Here is a 21,034-nt window from a genome sequence, read left to right on the forward strand (position 1 = left end):
CTCTTGGGTGAATATCAGGGGTGGAATTGCTGCCTTGTGTGGAAAGTGGATGTTCATTCTCGTCAGAAGCCACCCCCCACTGCTTTCCTGAGTGGTCGGCCTGCAGTGCACGAGAGTCCCTGTGGCTGCATGTCGAGCCAGCGCTGGGCGTGGGAAGGCTGTTTCATGTTAACCGTTCTTGTGGGTGTGCAGTGGTATCTCATTGTGTTTATTTTTTAAAGTCTGTTTTATTGAGGCGCAGTTTTCATACAGTAAAATTTACCCTTTTCAGGGTATAGTTCTGTGAGGTTTAGCAAACCTAAATTATGTAGCCATCACCACAATCAAGAGACAGAACCGTTCCAGAGCCTGGAAAAATTTTTCCCCCTGCCCCTTGCCTTGGTAGTTAGCCCCTCCTCCACCCTCCCTACCCTGGCAACCAGCGATCCGCGTCTCTGTGATTGTGCCTCTTCTAGAATTTTATGCAAATGAAATTATACAAGAGTAGTCTTTTCTGTCTGGCTTCTTTCACTTAGCAGAGTGCTTCTGAAATTTTCCAAGTTGTTGCATGTATCAGCACATGCCTTTTTGTTGTAAAGTAGTATTCCACGCTGTGGATATACACTGCATTTTATTCATCTAGTTACCAGTTGGTGGATAGTTCGGTTGTTTCCAGCTTTTGGCTATTAAGAATAGTGCTTCTAGGAAGCTGTATAACTGAAACTAACACAGTGTTGTAAATCAACTATAGTTAAATTTAAAAAAAAAAGAATATCGCTTCTATAAGCTTTGCCTGTAAGTCTTTGTATGGACATAAGTTTTAATTTCTCCTGGGCAGCTACACAGGAGTGGGATTGTCGGGTGTGGTAGGTGAGTATTTAACTTTTTAATCTGCCAAGATGTTTTCCAGAGTGGCTGTACTCTTTTACATTCCCACCAGCAGTGTGTGATGGTTGTTTCAAATCCCTGCCGTTAATATGGTCAGTATTTTAAATCTTAGCCAATTTCATGGGTGTGTAATGCTATCTCATTATGGTTTTAATTTGCATTTCCCTAATGACTAATGTTGTTTGAGCATCTTTTCACTTGCTTATTTTTCATTTGCGTATCTTTCCTGAAGTGTCTGTTCAGATCGTGTGTTTTTTTTGTGTTGTTCGTTTTGTTATTATTGGTTTGGTAAGAGTTTTAAAAACATAGATACAAGTCCTTTATCAGATAGAATTGTTTTATAGATGTTTTTTCTTAGTCTGTGTTTGCCTTTTCATTTACTAACAATATATTGCAAAGAGCAAGTTTTCAATTTTAATGAAGTCCAGCTTATCAGTTTCTTTCAGTGTTCACATTATGTCTTATCAAAGGAATTTTTGCCTAACCCAGAGCACAAGGATTTTCTCCCATGTATTCTTACAGGGTTTTTATGGCTTTAGCTTTTACTCAATCCAAGTCAAGTTCATTTGGGGATAGCTGTAAGGTAGGGGGTTGAGATTAATTTTTTTCCGCATAGAATACCTAGTTGTACCAGCCCTATTTGATGGAAAGATCTTCCTCTCTCTGTTGAATTATCCTGCCACTTTTACTGAAAATCAATTGACCATGTATGTGTGGTCTTTATTTATGGATTGTATCCTGTCGCATTTATTTACCTATGCAGTACAACAGTGCGTGATTAGTGTAGCTCAGTCATAGTAAGTAAGTCTTGGACTCGGGTAGCGTGAGTCCTCTGACTGCTCTTCTTTTTCAAAAATGTTTGGGGGTACTTGGGTCTTTTGCGTTTCCATGTAAGTTTTAGAATCAGCTTGTCAGTTTCCACAAAGAAGTCTTCTGATATCTTGCCTGGGATTGTATCGAATCTGTAAACCAGATTTATGATAATTGACATCTTAACAACATTGGTGGAACTTCCCTGGCGGTCCAGTGGTTAAGACCTCACCTTCCAATGCAGGGGGTGTGGGTTCAATCCCTGGTTGGGGAGCTAAGGTCCCACATGCCTCATGTCCAAAAAAACCAAAAAAACGTAAAACAGAAGCAGTGGTGTCACAAATTAAATAAAGACTTTAAAAAATGGTGCACATCAAAAAAAAATCTTTAAAAAAAACAAAACCAAAACCAAAAACATTGGCTTCTGATCTATGAACATGGTATACCTCTCGCGTTTATTTAGGTCTTTCACTATTTCTCTCAGAATTATTTTATAGTTTTCAGTGTTTATGTCTTTAACGTGTTTTGTTAAACAAACATATCTTTAAGTATTCATATTTTTATTCTGTATAAATGGTACTTTAAAAAATTGCAATTTGGGCTTCCCTGGTGGCGCAGTGGTTGAGAGTCCGCCTGCCGATGCAGGGGACACAGGTTTGTGCCCCGGTCCGGGAGGATCCCACATGCCACGGAGCAGCTGGGCCCGTGAGCCATGGCCTCTGAGCCTCCGTGTCCGGGACGGGAGAGGCCACAACAGTGAGAGGCCTGTGTACCGCAAAAAAAAAAAAAAAAAAATTGCAATTTCCCATTATTTGTTGCTAGTATTTAGAAATACAGTCGCTTTTTAAGTATTGACCTTACATCCTGTTAGTGTGTCTAACTCATATATTAGTTCTTGTAGCAGTTTTGTGGATTCCTTAAGATTTTCTACAAAGGCAACCAACCGTATTGTCTGCAGCAAAGAGAGGCTTCCTTCTTCCTTTCTGTTCTGCATAGCTTTATTTTTCTTCTCACTATATTGCACCTCTAGTATAACGTTGAATAGAAGCAATGGGGAGGGACATTTTTGCCTTGTTTCCGATTTGGGGTGAATTGTACTCAGACTTTTTTCCATTGAATGTATGATACTAGCTGTAGGATTTTCATAGATGTCCTTTACTGGGTTGAGGAATTCCCTTCTATTCCTAGTTTGGTGAGAATTTTTGAATGGATGTTTAATTTGTCCAGTGCCTTTCTTCATGTATTGAGATGCTCTTGTGGATTTTCTTTTTTAGTCTGTTAATAAGGTGTTAACGTGGATTTGATTTTGAATGTTAAAATCATGGCGCGTTCCTAGGATAAACCCCACTTGGCCATGAAGTAGTACCATTTCATGTACTGTTATATTTGATTTGCTAAAATTTTTCTGTGAGTTTGTGAGTGCTCTTGGTGTTGTCTTCTTGCACTATTGCTGTCTGGCTTTGGTTCATGAGTGATGCTGGTCACAGCAGTTTACCTGCCTACACGCAGAGCTCCTGTCTGTTTACATCCCTGACAGCACTTGGTGTTGTCAGAGTTTTCAATTCTTCAGACCTAGTGCGTGTGAAATGCTGTCACACTATTGTTTTAGTTTTCGTTTCCTTTTCCTTCAGTGTCGAGGAAGTTGACATCATTTTGTATGCTTACTGCTGTTTGTGGGTATCCTTCTGTGAAATGTCTGTTTATGTCCTTTTGCCCAGTTTTCTTTGGAATTTGCATGTTAATTTGTAGGAATTCTGTTTATATTCTGCTTACGATTCCTTTATAGGTCATGTATGTGGTCGGTGTGTTCTTTCAGTTTGTGGCTGGTCTTTTCACTTTGTTTATGGTATCTTCTGATGAATGGGAGTCCTTGATTTTAATGGAGTGGAATCTGTCTTTTTCTTTATGGCAAATACCTTTTTCAGTCATGTTTAAGAAACACTTTCTTAAACCCAAGGTCATATGAATGGTCTCCCGTATTTTCTTCTAAAATTTTAGTGTTTGCTTCCACTTTTATGTCTTTAATCCTCCTGGAATCAGACTTGCATATGGTGTGTTAGAGTTCCGTTTTCACTTTTCTTCCATTTGGATAAACAGTCGTCCTGGTACTATTTACTTGAATGACCTTCCTTGTCCCACTAATCTGCATGTCCCTTCTGTAATATTTCAAGTCTTATATTATGTAGGGATCTGTTTCTGGGCTGTTGGTAGTTTTCTCTTGGTTTATTTGTCTTTTCATCAGTACCATCATGTCCATAAATAGCGTAGCTTCATGCTGACTCTAGGTGTCTACTGGGGCTGGTATCCCACTAGGTTCTTCCTGAGAATTGTCTATGCTAGTCTTGGTATTTTTTTTTGTTTTTCTTCTTTTTGTAGTCTTGGTATTTTGATCTTGCTTATAAATTTTTGCATCAACTCTTTGAGGCCCAGGTTATTTTGATCAGAATTTTATCGCTCTGTGGGTCAATTTGGGAAGGATTGCCATCCACAGTATAGTGCTTAGTGTATTCATGAATAGGGCATATCCCTCTCCTTAGGTCTTCTATAACATCTTTCAATCAAGTTTTATATATTCTTTCCCGTATAGGTCTTACACATATTTTGTTAGATTCATTCCAGGACACTCTTAAGTTTATTCCTGTTATTGTAAATAGTAGTTTTTTAAAATTGTATTTTCTGATTCTTTGTTGATGAAATATTGAATTGTAGTTGAATTTTGGATATGGACTTTAAATATAGCGATGTTATCAAGCACTTTCATTTAAAAATGTATGTGCAGGGGCTTCCCTGGTGGCGCAGTGGTTGAGAGTCCGCCTGCCGATGCAGGGGATGCGGGTTCGTGCCCTGGTCCGGGAGGATCCCACATGCCGCGGAGAGGCTGGGCCCGTGAGCCATGGCCACTGAGCCCGCGCGTCCGGAGCCTGTGCTCCGCAACGGGAGAGGCCACAACAGTGAGAGGCCCGTGTACAGCAAGAAAAAAAAAGAAAAGTATGTGCAGATTTTTTGGGGGGCGTTATATGTAGAGAATTCTGTTGTATGCAATTAGTGATAGTTTTATTTCATTCCAGTCTTTATGTTCCCACTTCTCGACCTGTCTGTCCTCTGGTTTGTGGGGCTTGCTGGGATCTCTGGTTATGGTCTTGGGTAGAAGGGGTGCTGACTGGCACCCTTGAATTGTTCCTGATATCAGAGGAAATGCTTCTAATGATTTACCATTGGAGATAGGAGTTTGTGGGTTTATTTCATCCAGTTAAGGAAGTTCCTTGCCATTCCTCATTTTCTAAAGTTGTTTGCTTTGCTTGGCGGAGGATGTTAATTTTTTTAGTCCGTTGGACTTCGAGTTTGTCAAATGCCTGTTGTGCTACTGTGGGTGCTTCAGTTACTTAAAACCCAGCAGTGTTGCTGGTCAGCTCCTGCCCATCCTGGTCCTCTGGCTTCTCCTGCCACCCCGTGCTCCCTGGAGAGCATTGAAGCCAGCAGCTGGGGGCCATGACCCGCTGCCTGGGCCCGCGTCCCTCCTGTCTGGTGGCCGAGGGGTCTTGGATCTCAGCCCTCGGGTCCCCTTGGCTCTCTCCTCAGCATGTCCCTCAGGTGGTCTTTGCCTGCCTTGCTGGGACGTGGGGGGCTCTCCCCTGCGTCTCCTGACAGCCAGCCCCCACTCTTTCTTCCCGGATCCTTTTGGTGTTGCTTCCTTCGGGAAACCAGGCCCCTCAGATTAGAGCAAGAACATCTCCTGGTTGCACAGTGCCGGGCACCTCCCCTTTGTAGCATTGGCTGTGGCACTGATTGATCACATTGCTTGGTTGTAGGGCTGATGGGAGGCGGTGGGCTGCTGGCTGGTGCCTGGCTTCCCCGCCGTGTAGGAAGCCCTAGCCCGGTGTGTGTTTCCGGTTCTCGTTGGGCTCCGCACAGCCCGGCACACAGTAGGGTAGGTCCTCAGTGAGCTGGCGGGCTGGCTGAGGGGATGAATGAATGTAGTTCAGAGTCCCTTGTTTTGCTCCGTCTTCTCCTCGGGTGTTTTCAACAAGTGAGGCGGCCAGGTAGCTGAGGTTGGCCATAAACGCTGTGGCGTGTGTGCTGTCTGCCGCCTGACCGTAGTCCCCTGGAAACTGTGCACGGGGTTCACACACTGCTCAAAGTGTGTTGACAACAAGTAGACCCACACTTGGAGTTCAGTTAGCTGCTGCAGACCAGGCCTCGTGCGGGCCCTCGGCCTGGACGCCGGAGCCCGGCCCTGCAGCGGGCAAGCTCTGTCTGGGGCAGTGGGCTGTGCTTCCCACCTTCGGCTCTCAGATCAGCCCTGGTCTGGCCTCTGGCTAAAGGCCGATTTACTGAACAGTTGAACACCTGAAAGGATAGAGGTGTTTGTATCAATCTGGACAGACCTGTGGAGTTTGGGTAAGAGAAGCTGGTGCTCACCCGTCCGTGGAATCAGAGCTTGCTGAGTCACATGCCATGGCGGGTGACTCCGATAGGGTGGGTTCTTTTCTCTTTGCTTACTGATCTTGAGAAAGGCCCGGGACGTTCCTCCGGAGCATCCTGTGTGTTCTCCACCTGTCCTGTTTCCGGAGCTGCTCTTGACATGCGCACAGCTTTGCGGGGGAGGCAGGTGCTTCAGGCACCCGCCTGCTGGCTGCATCCCTGAGGTCGGGAGGAGCATTTGCTCGTCCTTCTTTTGTTTATTTACACACGTTCTTACTCTAGGAAGAACTTCAGATGAATAATAAGAATAATAGAAGATAAAGTTAAGAGAAGGTCAGGGGAAAGGGAAGGTAAAGGAAAGATAGAATGGAACAGGCTGAGGGAGGAGTGCTCACCTGGGGCTCTGTCGGCTGCCGTGGCGGGGGCGGGTGGAGGGCACCGATTGGCTTCTTCCAGTCAAAGCAAAGGGAGCAAAGTACTGTTTGAGTGGAGGTCAGAATCCGCCGATGAGAGAACACTGTAAAATGGGGCCTGGGTACAAGTTCTCCCTTAGTGTGGAATATTTAGAACTTTGGACGTGGGCACACCGTGAAATACGCTCAGGCTTCTGCCAGGAGTGCAGGAATGCTCAAGGCAGGTTCACCCAGGCCCGCGGGATGCTCGCTGGCTGTCCTCACGGGAGGGCCGTCTTGGCAGCTGATTCGCAGGCTCTGGGCCACTGGCTCTGGTGCTGGGAGGGTGGGGTTTGGATGCCCCAAAACCTCATCCTTGGCCACTTTGTCTGTGGGTCCAGGGCCCCCAGAGGAGGAACTCGGGGAAGCCTCTGAGGCCCATGGATTTCAGGGATTTTGAAAATGTGAGGAACTGGGAACCCACTGTTGGCTGCTTGAAGTGAGGACGTAAGAGACGGCAGAGGTGGGATCCGGGTGGGAGGCGTCCTCCACAGAGGCGTTCCACCGAAAAGCGCCCGGAGAGACCTGCAGGTCACACAGCCATTCCCCGTTTGCCGCACGTGTACAAGCAGGGGTGAGGCATTCGGCCAGGTGTGCTTAGTTAGGCAGATGCACGGACATCGGAAAGTAAAGGGCCGTGGACACTGCGGCGGGGCTGAGGCCCGTGTCCCTGGTGAGGTTGGAGGAGAGAGAGCTTCCCTGCGTCGCGCTGTGCTGTCAGGGGCGCCAGACGCGTCCTTTTGGGGGAACATTGTTTTCCCTCTACCACCCAGAAGAGGAGTGGGATGACAAGGCGCTTGGGGCCCCGGAGCCCTGCACTCGTGAGGCCCTGCCAGCCCCAGACACACGAGGCAGCATGGAGTGTCCGAGACGGGTGGCCCAGCATGTGGGCCACGGAGCAGCACTGGCAGCTGAGCCACGCAGGTGGCACCCTCGGTGGTGGACCTTGGGGAAGAGGGAGGTGGAGGTGGCCCCAAGGGTTGAGGGGACCTCGGGGCCTGTGGGGTGTGGCCCCCCCGAAAGCCCATTACCCCAGAGCTTCCTGGTGCTCTTTTTCTTTTTGTGGTTTCATTTAAATGACAAAGTGACCCTAGAGCTAATTTAAAGAACTGTGGACACATGTCTTCTCCTGAGATGTCAGCGCCTTAGGTGTATCTTCTTTTTTGTTTGTTTTTTTTTTGGCCGCACTGCGTGGCAGGCAGGGTCTTAGTTCCCCAACCAGGGATCAGATCTGTGCCCCCTGCAGTGGAAGCGTGGAGTCTTAACCACTGGACCGCCAGGGAAGTTCCCCTTAGGTGTATCTTGATCGTCGTTTTTCATTTCTCAAGTGCATAACTGAGCACGCACACGTGACTTTTACACGAGCCAGTCACGTTTGTTGTTCTGCTATTGTCTTTTCACGTCACGTTGCACATCAAGGGCACGTGTCCCCGCCAGTGCATGGGTGGACTGCCTGTGGACACCATATGGGTACAGCAGAGTCGCGGCCACTTGGCCCCTGAAGGCGAGTGTCCCACTGCACGGGAATCCAGAACAGCTAGCGCCGGGTCAGGGGACACGTGTCACAATGTTGGTGTTGCCAGAAAGATCCTCGCAGGGACGTGTGTGCCCCGTGCCCACCCTGTGCCGGGGCGGAGGGCAGAGATGACCCTGAGCCGCGTCTGGGGCAGGTGAAGGTCGTCGCCTGAAACCTGCCCCACCTCGCTCGTTAGTGAGATCCAGCGTCTGCTGTTTGGCCCTTCGTGTTGCTTTTGGGAATTGCGAGATAGACGTTTTCATGGTCAGTTTTTAAAGTAGATAAGACGGCTGTGGTTACTGGCAACTAAGTCAAGTTTTAGAGCAAAATTTGGTTTTCAGAAATTATTCCAGCCTGTACGGGCATGCTTGACGTGGAAAAGACCCCCTCTGTCCCCGACCCCCACCTGCCACCCTGCCTTCGTTCTCATTCTCCAGCCTGCCCCGTGGGACAGCTCTGCGGGGTGTGTGCCCGTGTGCACACAGTAGCGAGGTTCTGAAACGCAGCGTCCGAGGAGCCCCAGAGGACGCCTCGCCTCACTTCAGATCGTGGCTCAGTGTCATCAAGACAGTGAGAGTCACCGTGTGAAGGGAAGAGAAGTTAAAAGTAACGTGCGGGGGCCTGAGTCTCCGGAGCGCGACCCCTGCACGGTGTTTGTGTGGGGGACGCTTCGCGTCCCCCCTCCCCTGGGACACCAGCCTGCGGCCCGCTCACTGGCCCTCCTGGCGCCGCTGCGTGCGCCGTCCCTGACGGTCTGGCCGGCTCCTCACGCACGTCACCATGACGTGGCTGTGCCCCACAGAGCGCTGTTCTCCCTGCTGTCCAGCCCCCAGGTCAGTCCCTGGCCGCTGTAGGTCATCTGGTTTCTGCCCCTGGTCTTACTGGGCTGTCTGTGCCTGGAGGCCACGGCATGTGCACGGAGGCTGTGTGTGCCGGGTGCCCCAGGCAGATAGCAGGGTTCCTGCTACCGAGGGCTGGGACCTGAGCTCCTGTGGAAGTAGGGTTATAGGGACACACCTGTTTACCTTGCCCTCCCCCTCCCCTCTTCCCTCTTCCCTCCCTCAACCAAGCTCACGTCACCTCTGGTTGCATCTCTACATAGCGAAGCATTTCCCGCCTCCAGTTTTCATTTTGAGAAATTTAAAACTTACAGAAAAGATTAATACAGTGAATACCTGCGTACTCTCTCTCTAGAGTCACCTGTTCCTGACGGTTTTATCAAAGCGATTTAAGCTGTCGCTGACATGGGGGTGAGCGGCTGCGCCTCTGGTGTGTATTGTTGGAGCCATTGGGTGAAGCATGTAACGCGCAGCCACCGTGGGGAAGGATGTCTGTGGGTGGATGTCGGCAGCTTTAGGTTATGGTCTGTAAGAGGGGTCCACTTCCAGCGGGCGCTGCCTTAACAAACAAAACCCACACACAAGTTGTGTGTTACATGTAAACACATACACACATTAGTCACTTCTTAATCTTATCAAAGTATGTTAGTCATTTAAAGTTAACGTGTACTTAAAGAGAATTTAAGGAAGTAACATTTGAGGGGTGTATTGCGGCCTGGAGCAGCCCTGGTGGGACAAGGGCCGGAACACCCCGTGGGGCCGGCATTGTGAACCCCTGTGGTTCTGTGCCCTGTCAGTTGCACTGAGCTTCCACTTAGCAGGTGCAGGAGGCCAGGGTGCTGGGTCCAGCCCTTCAGGGAGACCCAGCTGCAGGAGCAGGGTGCACGGAACCCCAGACCGTGGGGTGGGGTCTGTGATGAGTGGGGGTTAGGAGGCAGCTGGGAAAGAGGAAGGTTCCAGGCGGAGGCCCTGTGTGCGTGCACGTGCGTGGTGGGGTCTATGGCTGAATCTGTGTCAGTTCTGTACCGTCTCGATTCCTGTAGCCTTCTAATCCATCTTTGAAACAGGAAGTGTTAGTCCTCCGACCGTGTACTTTTTCATAGATTTTTGGTTGCTCTAGGACCTTTGCATTTCTATATGAATTTAGAAGCGGCTTGTCTGTTTCCACGCACAAGGCTGCTGGGGTTTTGATGGATCGCATTGCGTCTGCAGGTTAGTTTGGGGAGCGCTGACGTCTTAATGATTCTGAGTTTCCGGACCCATGAACAAGGTATGGTAAGTCTCTTCACCTGTTTAGGTCTTCCTTCATTTCCCTTAGCAGTGTCTTGTAGTCTTCAATGTACGAATTAAAAGTGCGTGATTTTACAACAACGTGTGAGGTGTGCAGGGAGCTGCAGACGCTGGACCTTGAATTGGGTCAGAAACTTCATCTTTAGCTAAATATTCAGGAATGCGGGAATGCCAGTGCTCTTAGCAGCAGCGTTTTCTCTTGTGCTGCTCCGGCTTCGAGCCTTCAATTGCCCCCTGCAATGATGACAAAGAACACATCTGGCTTGGTGGGGAACCGGTTTTAGAAGCAATACGCCCTGTGCACCTACTGTTACAGCACAGATGCCCCTTGAAGTAAGACCAGCCTTCGAGGGGGACAGAGTGCCAGGTTCGGGTCGACTTCTTCACACACCCGAGCTCATGTCACACTTGCAGGTGGGTCCTCCACCACTTCAGGGCCGAGGGTGAGAATTCTCGGGAATGACGGTGAGGACCCTGTGGCGTCCTGGGCGAGGCAGGTGGAGTGTCCCCGAGGTGTGGGGAGGTCGAGGCCCTGCCCAGCTTCTCTTGAAGGAGAGAAACCCTGGGGCGGGGGGGCCGGGGCCCACTCGTGAGCCAGCCATGAACTGGGCTCCCTCGGGGGCGGCGCCAGGGCAGCACGCAGGTTGGCGCGGTTGCCGTGCTCTGCCCTCCATGCCCAGGGCTTGTGAAGTTGCGGCCAGGACGCGGAGCCCCGTGAGCACTCGTCTTAACCCCTCCCGCCCCTTCCCCCCCACGCTGGCCTTCCTGGAGCCACAGCTCTGCAGGTTTAAGCACTTTCTTTTAGGTGGTGTAAAAGGCAAACAGCCACAAGAGCGAAAGGAACATTTAGGCCGTCATTTAAGTCAGCTTCCCCAGCGCCCGTGTTGGCGTCTTGCTGACTCTGCTTCTGTTGGAGTAGTTGGGGGACCCCGTCCCATGGGGACCTGCTGGAGGGGCAGGCACCCTGGGCAGGGCTGGGGAGGTGGTATGGCAGGAGGGCCACCGTCACGCTGGCCAGTGGCTGTTCTCCCGGGCTGTTGGGTCTCAGGGATGCTCCGCGAGGCCCAGGCTCCTCTCTCGCTGCTGCGGCCCGGGTTCTGGACGGGGCGGTCCTGGGAGCCCTCCCCCCAGCCCCCCTGTACGATTAGGAAGCGTGTCACGGCTCTCAGGAGTGAGTTCTCCAGCTGTGTGACACCACGCCACGCGCGGGTTCCTGTGCTCCAGTCCCGATTCTGGCTTCTTCAGTGTTCATGTCGGGGTTTGGGGGCAGTTCCATTTCGCACGTCTTGGTTGTGGAGGATATGCCTTTCGTAGCGCTCTCTCTGCAGACCCTCTGCACCGTCCGGCAGGTGACGGTGCTGGGGACCCTTGTCGGGGTGGGGGGTGGGCAGGGAGCGGTCTGGTCCGTCCGACCCGGCCGCTGTTCCCTGCTTGTGCCAGCGCAGCCGGGAGCCCCCCCGAGCCCAGGTGGAAGGACGAGCGCGTGTGATGGGGGTGAGGCCGAGGCCGGAGCCCCCGAGGCTCGTGCTGAAGAACATTTCCCCAGAAGCGATGTCTTGCAGGTGGACGTTCCCAGGCGGGGCAGAAAATGCCTGTTTAATTTGTCGTGTAGCTCTGGCTGACCTACATCTTGGTTAAAAATACAGTGAAAAATGTGGGCATGAAAGGGGTCAGAAAAACCGTAACATTGGGTAAGAACACTCGAGTTGATATTGAACTCTGGTGACTGAGGGAGGCTGGGATTCATTCAGTCCTTAAGGGTTGTTGGTTGTGCTTGGGCTGCGATGGGGGACGCGGCCCCACCCCTGCGGAGCTCACTCTGCTCTGTGGCCGCGCCGGCGCCCGGCCTCCCAAACAGGCGGTGTCCTGTCTGTCTTACGTATGAGCACGCGGAGGCTCGGCCACGGCCAAGCAGCCTGGCCTTAACACGGCTGATGTGGGTTTGTGCTGCGCGTTGTCATTGAAGAACCTGAGCTCTCACAGTAACAAAAAATAGAAAATGCCTGTCTTCATCAATAAAGAAATCATAAATACATTCTGGATGAAATATGTAACCACTGAAAATTACGGTTCTGAAAAGAAATTACCAAGCCAAATATCAACAAAATTACCCCAATTTTCTTTATGGTTATCAAAACACATATGTTATACATGTGCACGTAGGACAGAGAGTGGAAGGAAATGCATAGTCTAGTAGCCAAAGGAGATGGGGTTTCTGGAGATTTCTGTCTTCCTTGTTACATCTCCATGTTTCTCAGGTTTTCTCTCATGAACACTTATCACTATACTAAGAAAGATGTTAAAATTATTTAAAAACGAAACCCTGAATGGCTTTCTGGCTGCTTGAACTCGCCGTGTCGTGCTTGTTGCTCGTGCACGTTGGCCTGTTTTGGTTCCAGAGCGTCCTGGGTGGAGGGGTGAGGCGTGCAGGGAGGGGGACCTGGGCAGGGTCCATGGCTCCTGGCCTCCCCAGGCCTTCTGAAATGGAAGCTGTGTTCAGTGCGACAAGTTTGACTTCCTCCCTGACGTAAGGCTGGGATGAACATGGCCCATGCATACAGCCCTCCTCTGGGTCGCTGTTCAAGCCAGACTGCCTGGGTGTGTGTGCTGGGGCCTCGGGGGCTCCTGGGGGCAGCGCCGTGCTGTGCGGGCCTGTGTCGGGGCTCCTGGGAAGTCACCTCCCCGCCAGCCTCGGTGGCCCTGTCCGTAAGGCCCTTCCCTGAGTCGCTCCCAGAGCTGGCCTTGTGCCCGCGGAGGGGTGACGACAGGTGGCTTCCCAGCGTGGGTTGCAGCCGGGTGGGGCCCCCGGTGGTGTGCGTCCCAGGCCGCCATGCTGCCTGTTGCGAACGCGGGGGATTGCTCTTCCGTGACCTTTAATCTAAAAGTCATTTAAGTTACATTTTGAGACAGAGTTGTGTTTCTTCGCCTTTGAACGGACACTGCATAGTTACCTGTTTGAAGTGCGCGTGGTAACCAGAGTTTACAAGATCCAGAGCGTGATAGTGTCATTACGGCGGGGTGTTTGAGGCCAGTGCTGCTGTTTGGATTCACCCCGGGCATCGCGTGCATGTCTGACTCCGCTTTTGTCAGAACCAGTGACTGTGCACGTGCTACCCAGGGAAGCTGACAGGTGTCCCGGGCTCAGCGCCTGCCACGCCTGCCCGCGGAGCCGCTGGCCAGACCAGCCCCGTGGCCCTCATGCCCAGAGGCTGTTGCTTTCCCGTGTCTGTAACCACTGGAGACGTTTTCAGTGCTGCAGAGAGGTCTCATCACTTCCAGGGTCCCACAGTCACCTCTTGGCTGGACTTCTGCTTCCATCCCCACCTTGCCGCCTCACCGTAGGCACATCACACAGCCCTAGTGTCCATTTTCCTAGACTTTGGTGTCCAAAAGACCACCGTCACTTCATGGCCATATTAATCCCGTTGCTTTTCATGCATATTATTTAAACATTCCTTTATATTTCCGCAGACATCATTTTTCAAGCAAATGAGCATTCGATAATCAAAATGTAGGCAGCAGCTGCCCCATTAGCAAGTTTGAAATTGGGGTGTCCAGCCGTGGGAACTGCAGGGGCCTGCTCGGCTGCCCTGCCCCCTAGGATCCCTGCGAGGGAGGAGCAGGGGTCTCTGGACGGGCGTCTGAGCGGGCCGGTGAGTGAACGGCTGGGTGTTCACCGAGAGCCCTCTTTGGGGGGCCCCAGCACAGGCATGGGCCAGGGTGGGGGGCTGTGCAACATCCCGCCACAGTGGCCCAACCCTGACTTCTTTGGCCCCTTGAGCTTCCCCCTGGCCCACTAAACCTGTCCCGAGCGTGGCGCAAACTTCTTAGGGCGTGGACATACATCAGTTCCGGCTGTCAGCCTGCCAGGCCTTTCTCTCCTCAGTGCTTTAACAAGTTCCCAGGTTTCAAAAGAGTGAGTTATTTGCAGCAGCAGATTTTTTTTTTTTTTTTTTAGCATGGCTTATTTTATCTTTTTAGTTTTAGTTTTTTAATTTTTATTTTATATTGGAGTATAGTTGATTTACAACATTGTGTTAGTTTCAGGTGTACAGCAGGGTGATTCAGTTATACATAGACATATATTCATTCTTTTTCAGATTGTTTTCCCATATGGGTTACCATAGAACATTGAGTAGAGCTCCCTGTGCTGTACAGTAGTCCTTATTGATTATCTGTTTTATATATAGTAGTGTGTATATGTTAATCCTAACCTCCTAAATTATCCCCCCCAACCTTTCCCCTTTGGTAACAATAAGTTTGTTTTGTAAGTCTGTGAGTCTGTTTCTGTTTTCTAAATGAGTTCATTTGTATCATAATTTAGATTCCACATATAAGTGATATCATATGATATTTGTCTTTCTCTGTCTGACTGACTTCACTTAGTATGATCATCTCTAGGTCCATCCATGGTGTTGCAAATGGCATTATTTCATTCTTTTTTTAATAGCTGAGTAATATTCCATTGTATATATGTACCACATCTTATTTATCCATTCATCTGTCCATGGACACTTAGGTTGTTTCCATGTCCTGGCTATTGTGAATAGTGCTGCTGTGAATGTAGGGATGTGTGTATCTTTTTGAAGTATGGTTTTCTCAGGGTATACGCCCAGTAGTGGGATTGCTGGATCACATGGTAGTTCTATTTTTAGTTTTTTAAGGAACCTCCATACTGTTCTCCATAGTGGCTGTATCAATTTACATTCCCACCAATAGTGCAAGAGGGTTCCCTTTTCTTCACACCCTCTCCAGCATTTGTTGTTTGTCGACTTTCTGATGATGCCCATTCTAACTGGTGTGAGGTGATACCTCATTGTAGTTTTGATTTGCATTTCTCTAATAATTAGTGATGTTGAGCGTCTTTTCATGTGCCTCTTGGCCATCTGTATGTCTTCTTTGGAGAAATGTCTGTTTAGGTCTTCTGCCCACTTTTTGATCGGGTTGTTCGTTTTTTTTTTTTTTTTTTTTTTTTTGATATTGACCTGCTTGAGCTGTTTGTATATTTCGGAGATTAATCCCATGTCGGTCGCATTGCTTGCAAATATTTTCTCCCATACTGTGGGTCGCCTTTTTGTTTTGTTTATGGTTTCCTTTGCTGCAACATGGCTTATTTTAAAAGGGATGTTTTGGAGGGAAACTCTGGTAATGGGCATACACATGGTTCTTTTGGATCAAGTGTAGCAGATGTGACCCCAGGGAAAGGCCTGTTATTTCCTGATGTCACAATGGGTGTCGATCGAAGGAGACGGGACCCAGCAGCTTCAGAGACTTCTCAGACTTGTGAGTTGGATCGCACTGGGAAAGCCTGATCTCACTTGTGAAGCTGGCAGGAGGTTCTCGGACCTGATTTTCAGCTGTGTCATGGGAGGACAAAGGGGCTGCCCAGGCAGCAGGCTCTTTGGTCGACACCCCCTTGCCCGGCTGCGTCGCTCTTCAGTGGGGTGCCTCATGCAGGGCCCTCTGCTGAGGCCTTGCTTTGGGAAGAGTACGTTGTTCATGGCGTTTTTAGGTCTCCCCTTGCAGCTCCATCACTAATCCGTCATGGGAAATCAAGTGTGAAAGTTGTGTTGCTGTTTCTAATGGAATCTAGGGTATAATTGGTTGCTGGTTTTTGAAGCTGGAATTAATGCCAAACCTGCCCGCTAGGGTTGGGCTTCCAGTGACGTAGCTGAAGCACCATGAAGTGCGAGTGGTCCTGCATGTCTTTGTGTCTGTGGTGGGCGCCTCAGGTCGTCGTGGGCACAGCACTGCCCCCCCACCCAAGAGTGGTCCTGTTCCTGGAAGGAGTGTCGGGGCCTCACAGGACTGCAGGCAGGGAGCCCTGGGCATGTGGGCTGTGGGGCGCTGTCTCCCAGGGCCCGGCCCAGCCCGCGGGGACGGGGACGGGGGTGGGGACACCTGCTCGAGGGCAGGGCTCGGGTCTGAGGCTCCAGCCATGACCTCCCGCCAGACACCTGCTGCCTTGTGAACTTGGCCACGCCGGGCAGCCCGTGTTTGGAGCACACGAGGCCCTCAGCTTCCAGGCCTCCTGACCTGCAGGCCAGTGCAGGGGCAGACGGCGGCGTGAGCAGCTCGGCTGCCTGGCCCACTGTTGCTGTTTGAATCCAGGAAGAAAATCCTTTCACGTTTTTGTCGTGCTGCGGACCCTCTTTCTCGGCGGGTGTGTTTAGAGTTCTGCGACTGTGTCTGACAGCTTCTCCTGCCTCCTCTGCGCTGCCGGGCTCCCCCGTGGAGTCCGGCCCTGGGGCGTGTTTCCCGATGCCAGCTCTCCTCCCCCAGGTATGGTCCTCGTGCGGAGCGAGAACGGGCAGCTGTTAATGATTCCTCAGCAGGCCCTGGCCCAGATGCAGGCCCAGGCCCACGCCCAGGCCCAGCCTCAGACCGCCATGGCGCCCCGCCCGGCCACGCCCACAAGTGCCCCTCCTGTGCAGATCTCCACCGTGCAGGTGAGTGCGAGCCAGCGCAGGGCCTGGCGGGGGTGGGGGTGTGGGGGTGTGGGGGGGAGGGGAGGGGGCAGGGGGTGTGGCGTGGCCCACACGCCACGGGAGGAGCTTGGGGTCTGCCGCCTGGGCCCTCCCCTTCTCTCCTGTGACGCCACCTTCCTGGGCCTCGGTTTCCTCCTGTGCCACGTGGAGATCCCGCTGGTGCTGCTCTTGTAGGGCTGTTACGGGAACCAGTTAGGACAGTGGAACAGAGGGAGCACTGAGCAAGTGTCAGCCGTTAACCACCAGGGAGGCGTGGAAGAACTTGACAGGATCATGTTAAACAGTCCTCCCCTCTCCCCGGCAGATGGGGCTTCAGCCTTTCGGGGTTACTGCCCTGACCCCTGAGGCCGTGGCCCCCTGGGGCTGTGGAGGGAGGACGGGTTGGATGCCTGAAGCCCAGTGCCTGGGATGCGCCCCTCGCCCCAGGGTTCTGCCTCTCAGTCTCCATTTGGGTCCACGCCCCACATCACCTCCCTCCTCCCTACTCTGTCGCCTGATGCCTTTCTATCTCGTGCTGCCGTTCCGCTGCTCTGAGCCGGGTGGCTGGTTAGAGACTAACGTGGAGATGAGGAAGATCTCGAAAACTCTTTTCTCCGTTGATTTCAGCCGCGTTCCTCTGGAGTTGAGACCCCTGCTCTGTAGACAGGGCGTGTACATGCGTGGGGACTGACAAAGGGCCCTCCCCTGACTGAACATCCAGAACAGCCCAGAGCAGTTTTCAGGGTCTGTCAAGGTCTGTCCAGTAAGATGCAGACGTGGGATATTTCACTTTCTGTCCCCTAACTATGTAGGACAGTTCACTTTAAGTGTCTCGTTTACTTCCTTTTCTGCAGCACAGTGACCAGTCTTTAGGCCCAGGGAACACATGCTTCTTACTGTAGTGCCTTTGTTACTTTTTTAGCGTTTGTGGCCAAGATTACAAGCAATCCACACAAGTATTGATTTCCCAGGTATATGCGTTCATTAAAGACCAAGTCGGAGACTTTGTTAAGGAGTGTATTACAGTTTATACAACGGAGGTTCCGATCATACACTTTTACTTGTTAAGGAAAGTTTAGACTTAGGGTGGCTTCCCTGAGGCTGGTGACTAGACCTGGGGGCCCTTGAGCGTGCTGGCTCTGTACTAGAGGATGGAGTGTTGGGTGCGCCAGGTGCTGGGAACTACTTTCACTTGTCTCTCCTTCTAGGCGACTCCTCCTTGTTTTTCAGGCACCTGGGACCCCCATTATTGCACGGCAGGTGACCCCAACAACCATAATCAAGCAAGTGTCTCAGGCCCAGACGACGGTACAGCCCAGCACCGCGCTGCAGCGCTCTCCCGGGGTTCAGGTGAGGCTGGGGCTCCGCGGTGCCCATGACGCAGGGGTCAGGCCTCGCGAGTTTGGGTGCTGGATGCTAAGTTTTGGAGTTTGGGGAACACAGCGTAGATCAGAGTTGCTTTTCTTTAAAGTCGCATAGAGTTTAACACCAGCAACATTCTTAAAAGCTTCCCACTGTGCCGGAAGTACAATTGAAAACGTCGCCTTAGTAACTGACGGTGCGGCATCTCTGGAGAGAGGGAGAGAGAGAGAGAGAGAGAGTGTGTGTGTGTGTGTGTGTTGCTCGCGAACTGTTCCTGCACCGAGGAGGACGCGCCCTCACTGTGTATGTGCGTTCATGCGTGTGATTCTCACAGCACCCCTCCCTGATGGGCGCGGACACGTGCGGTGTGAGAGGCTCTGGACCCCCATCCCGGTGTGGCCTCGGCCGGCCTCCCTGCAGCCGCACCTCGTCCAGTACTCTCTCCACTCACCCTGGTCTTGTCCTCCTTTGCCTTTTGGCGTCTGCAGCCGTGACATTGCTTTTCAGAGCAGCTGGAGGAGCCGTTGGGTCCCAAGTCACTGAGCTCAGTGCTCTCCCGAGACGGGAGCTGCCCAGGCAACGGCGCTTCCTGAGGCGGGTCTTCTGGCCCGAGTTCATTCTGATGATTGGTGCATCTGAACTTCAGTTATAGTGAAAGGAACCTTTTCTGAGAAGGTAGTGAAGCTCATGGTCAGCTTTTGCATGAGATTTAGTAGAAAATAAGTTTATCAACATAGGTTCCCAGAATCATCCCGGTGAAACGTGTATTCATCTGACCAGTAGAAGCAAGTGTGAGGAATAAAGTTTGATGTAAAGGAAAACTCCCAGGAATTGGAAGTGCCCTGGCTGGTTCTGGGCGTCCCGAAGCACCCTGCTCTTCCCCTTGTGCTGCCCAAAGATGGCTGTTGGTCAGTTCTTTACGTTTCTCCTCTGAAGTTTTTTGCCATTTTGTAGTTACAAAAGTAATACATGCTTAACGTTACAAGTAAAATACACAGATAATAAAGGAAGAGCCCATCATCTCTTCCAACTCACAGTCCTCCCGTGAAACCAGTGTCCACAGCCTGGGGGGTGCAGACAGCTGCCCGCCCACCGTCCCCCCGTAGCGGCCATGGGGTCAGAGCCCCTTGTCTGGCAGGCAGGGCGCCCGGGGCCTGGTTGCTTAGATAGAAGACACAGGCGAGTCATGCTTGGGGTTACACTGCCCCCTACCTTCTGAAGTCATAAGAGAGTAACGTTTAAAAAATTGGAGAAGGCTCCATTTTTAAATTGGAAAAGTGCTAATTAAAAAAAAACAGTAAATATTTGCATCCTGATTGTTCACGTAGACTAGAAGTCTTGGGAATTTGACCGAGGACAGTTGTTGTTTGATGTCTAGCTGTTTGTTGGCTTAAATATATTCGTTTAGCAAAGTAGCCCCTCCCTCCCAACACCAACTACATCGAGTCCCCGCCCGCTCTGAAAACCCCCTTTCCAGGATGTTTCTGGATGTGACTCGCTTTGGGGGAGCAAGGAAAGGTTGGTCCAGCAGCGGCCGGGGAGCCCGGGACCTCGACGAGTCCTGGTGCCGCCCTCCGCATGGGGGGGGGCTGCCCGTGTGCATGTGACGTCCTGGCTTCCTTGTCACCAGCCTGCCTGCACGAGCCAGGTGACGGGCTTTTCAGTTGGTTTCTCTGTTTGTTCTTTTCAGTTCTGAGACGGGATCTGGTTTGGTTATTAAAAGGTTATTTGTTTTGGTCACCATGTGACTTCTAGGATCGACTTCTGACCACCAGGTTCTTCCCGGCCATTGGCTTCGTTTCTGTCAGTTTTTGCTGCAAAATACTGCTTCCTCGGTGCTCAGGAAGGTGGCCCTCGGGGACGCGGTCTGCCGCGGGGCTGGTGTGGTCCCTTGAGGCCTCATGTCCCGTGGGGTCCCGCCTGCTACAGGGAGTCTCACAAAGGCCGTCTCCCCGCAGCCTCTATCTACCTTGTGTTTTGGCTTCTCGTAGCCTCAGCTTGTTCTGGGTGGCGCTGCCCAGACACCCTCACTTGGGACGGCGACAGCTGTTCAGACGGGGACACCTCAGCGCACGGTCCCGGGGGCCACCAACACCTCCACAGCCGCCACGGTGAGTGCTGCCTCTCGGCCGCGATTTGGGGCCGTGTGTGTGGTTCGTGCTGCCTTGGAGCGCCGGCCGGCCCGGGGGAGCCACAGCCGCGGACGTGGGGTTGCGCTGGGGTCTCCATGGCTCCATATGAGTGGGTCTGAGGGCAGTGGTCTCTGCAGGGCCGCAGGAAGGGTCCACCACCCTCCACGAGGCTTTCGGGCCGTGGGGGACGTCTGTGGGATGGAGCCTAGACCAGGTGTGTCAGAGGGGTGACACGGGCTGGGCTGCACAGCGGTTGCGGTCTGTAGAGCGGCAGTGTTGCCCTCTTAACATTTATTTCCAGCAGTTTTCCTGAACACGTATGAATATTTAAACCAGTGGGATCGTGCTTTATTTATGACTTACGTTTTTCATGTTTCTCTGCTGAGTATTTTTCATCATCTTTAGTATCTGTGCCGTAATTCAGTTTCTTTTCTTGAGCACTTAGATAGGTATCAGTTTTTCTTTATGATAAGCAACATCAAGGTGAATATCTTATAGGTCATCTCTTTTACATTTATTGGTTATTAGTTATATTTCTAGAAGTAGAATTGCTGGGCTGAGTGAGCTGTAAACCTGGGTCTGGGCCTTCAGAGCACATGTCCTGGTTTATACTCCCATCATCAGGCCGTGAGAGTTACTGCATTTTCCTCAAAGAAGTTTAAGAAAAGAAATACACATTTCTTTTTTTTTTTTTTTTTAAATTAATTAATTTAATTTATTTATTTTTGGCTGCGTTGGGGCTTCGTTGCTGCGAGCGGGCTTTCTCTAGTTGCGTCGAGCGGGGGCTACTCTTCGTTGCGGTGCGTGGGCTTCTTACTGTGGTGGCTTCTCTTGTTGCGGAGCATGGGCTCTAGGCACACAGGCTCAGTAGCTGCAG

At 51.3% G+C, this 21,034-nt stretch overlaps 1 protein-coding gene across 1 annotated transcript in view; it reads left to right on the forward strand.

The window, feature by feature from the left end:
• TAF4 (TATA-box binding protein associated factor 4) overlaps positions 1-21,034 on the forward strand; it is a 72,082-nt gene that overhangs the window by 24,881 nt on the left and 26,167 nt on the right. Inside the window, exons 2-4 of the mRNA XM_060078909.1 lie at positions 16,479-16,645; positions 17,894-18,013; positions 20,017-20,136. Coding sequence (XP_059934892.1) covers positions 16,479-16,645; positions 17,894-18,013; positions 20,017-20,136 — 407 coding nt within the window. The remainder of the gene's footprint in view (positions 1-16,478; positions 16,646-17,893; positions 18,014-20,016; positions 20,137-21,034) is intronic.

The sequence above is a fragment of the Mesoplodon densirostris genome, chromosome 16 (assembly GCF_025265405.1).
Source record: "Mesoplodon densirostris isolate mMesDen1 chromosome 16, mMesDen1 primary haplotype, whole genome shotgun sequence".
Taxonomy (NCBI): Eukaryota; Metazoa; Chordata; class Mammalia; order Artiodactyla; family Ziphiidae; genus Mesoplodon; species Mesoplodon densirostris.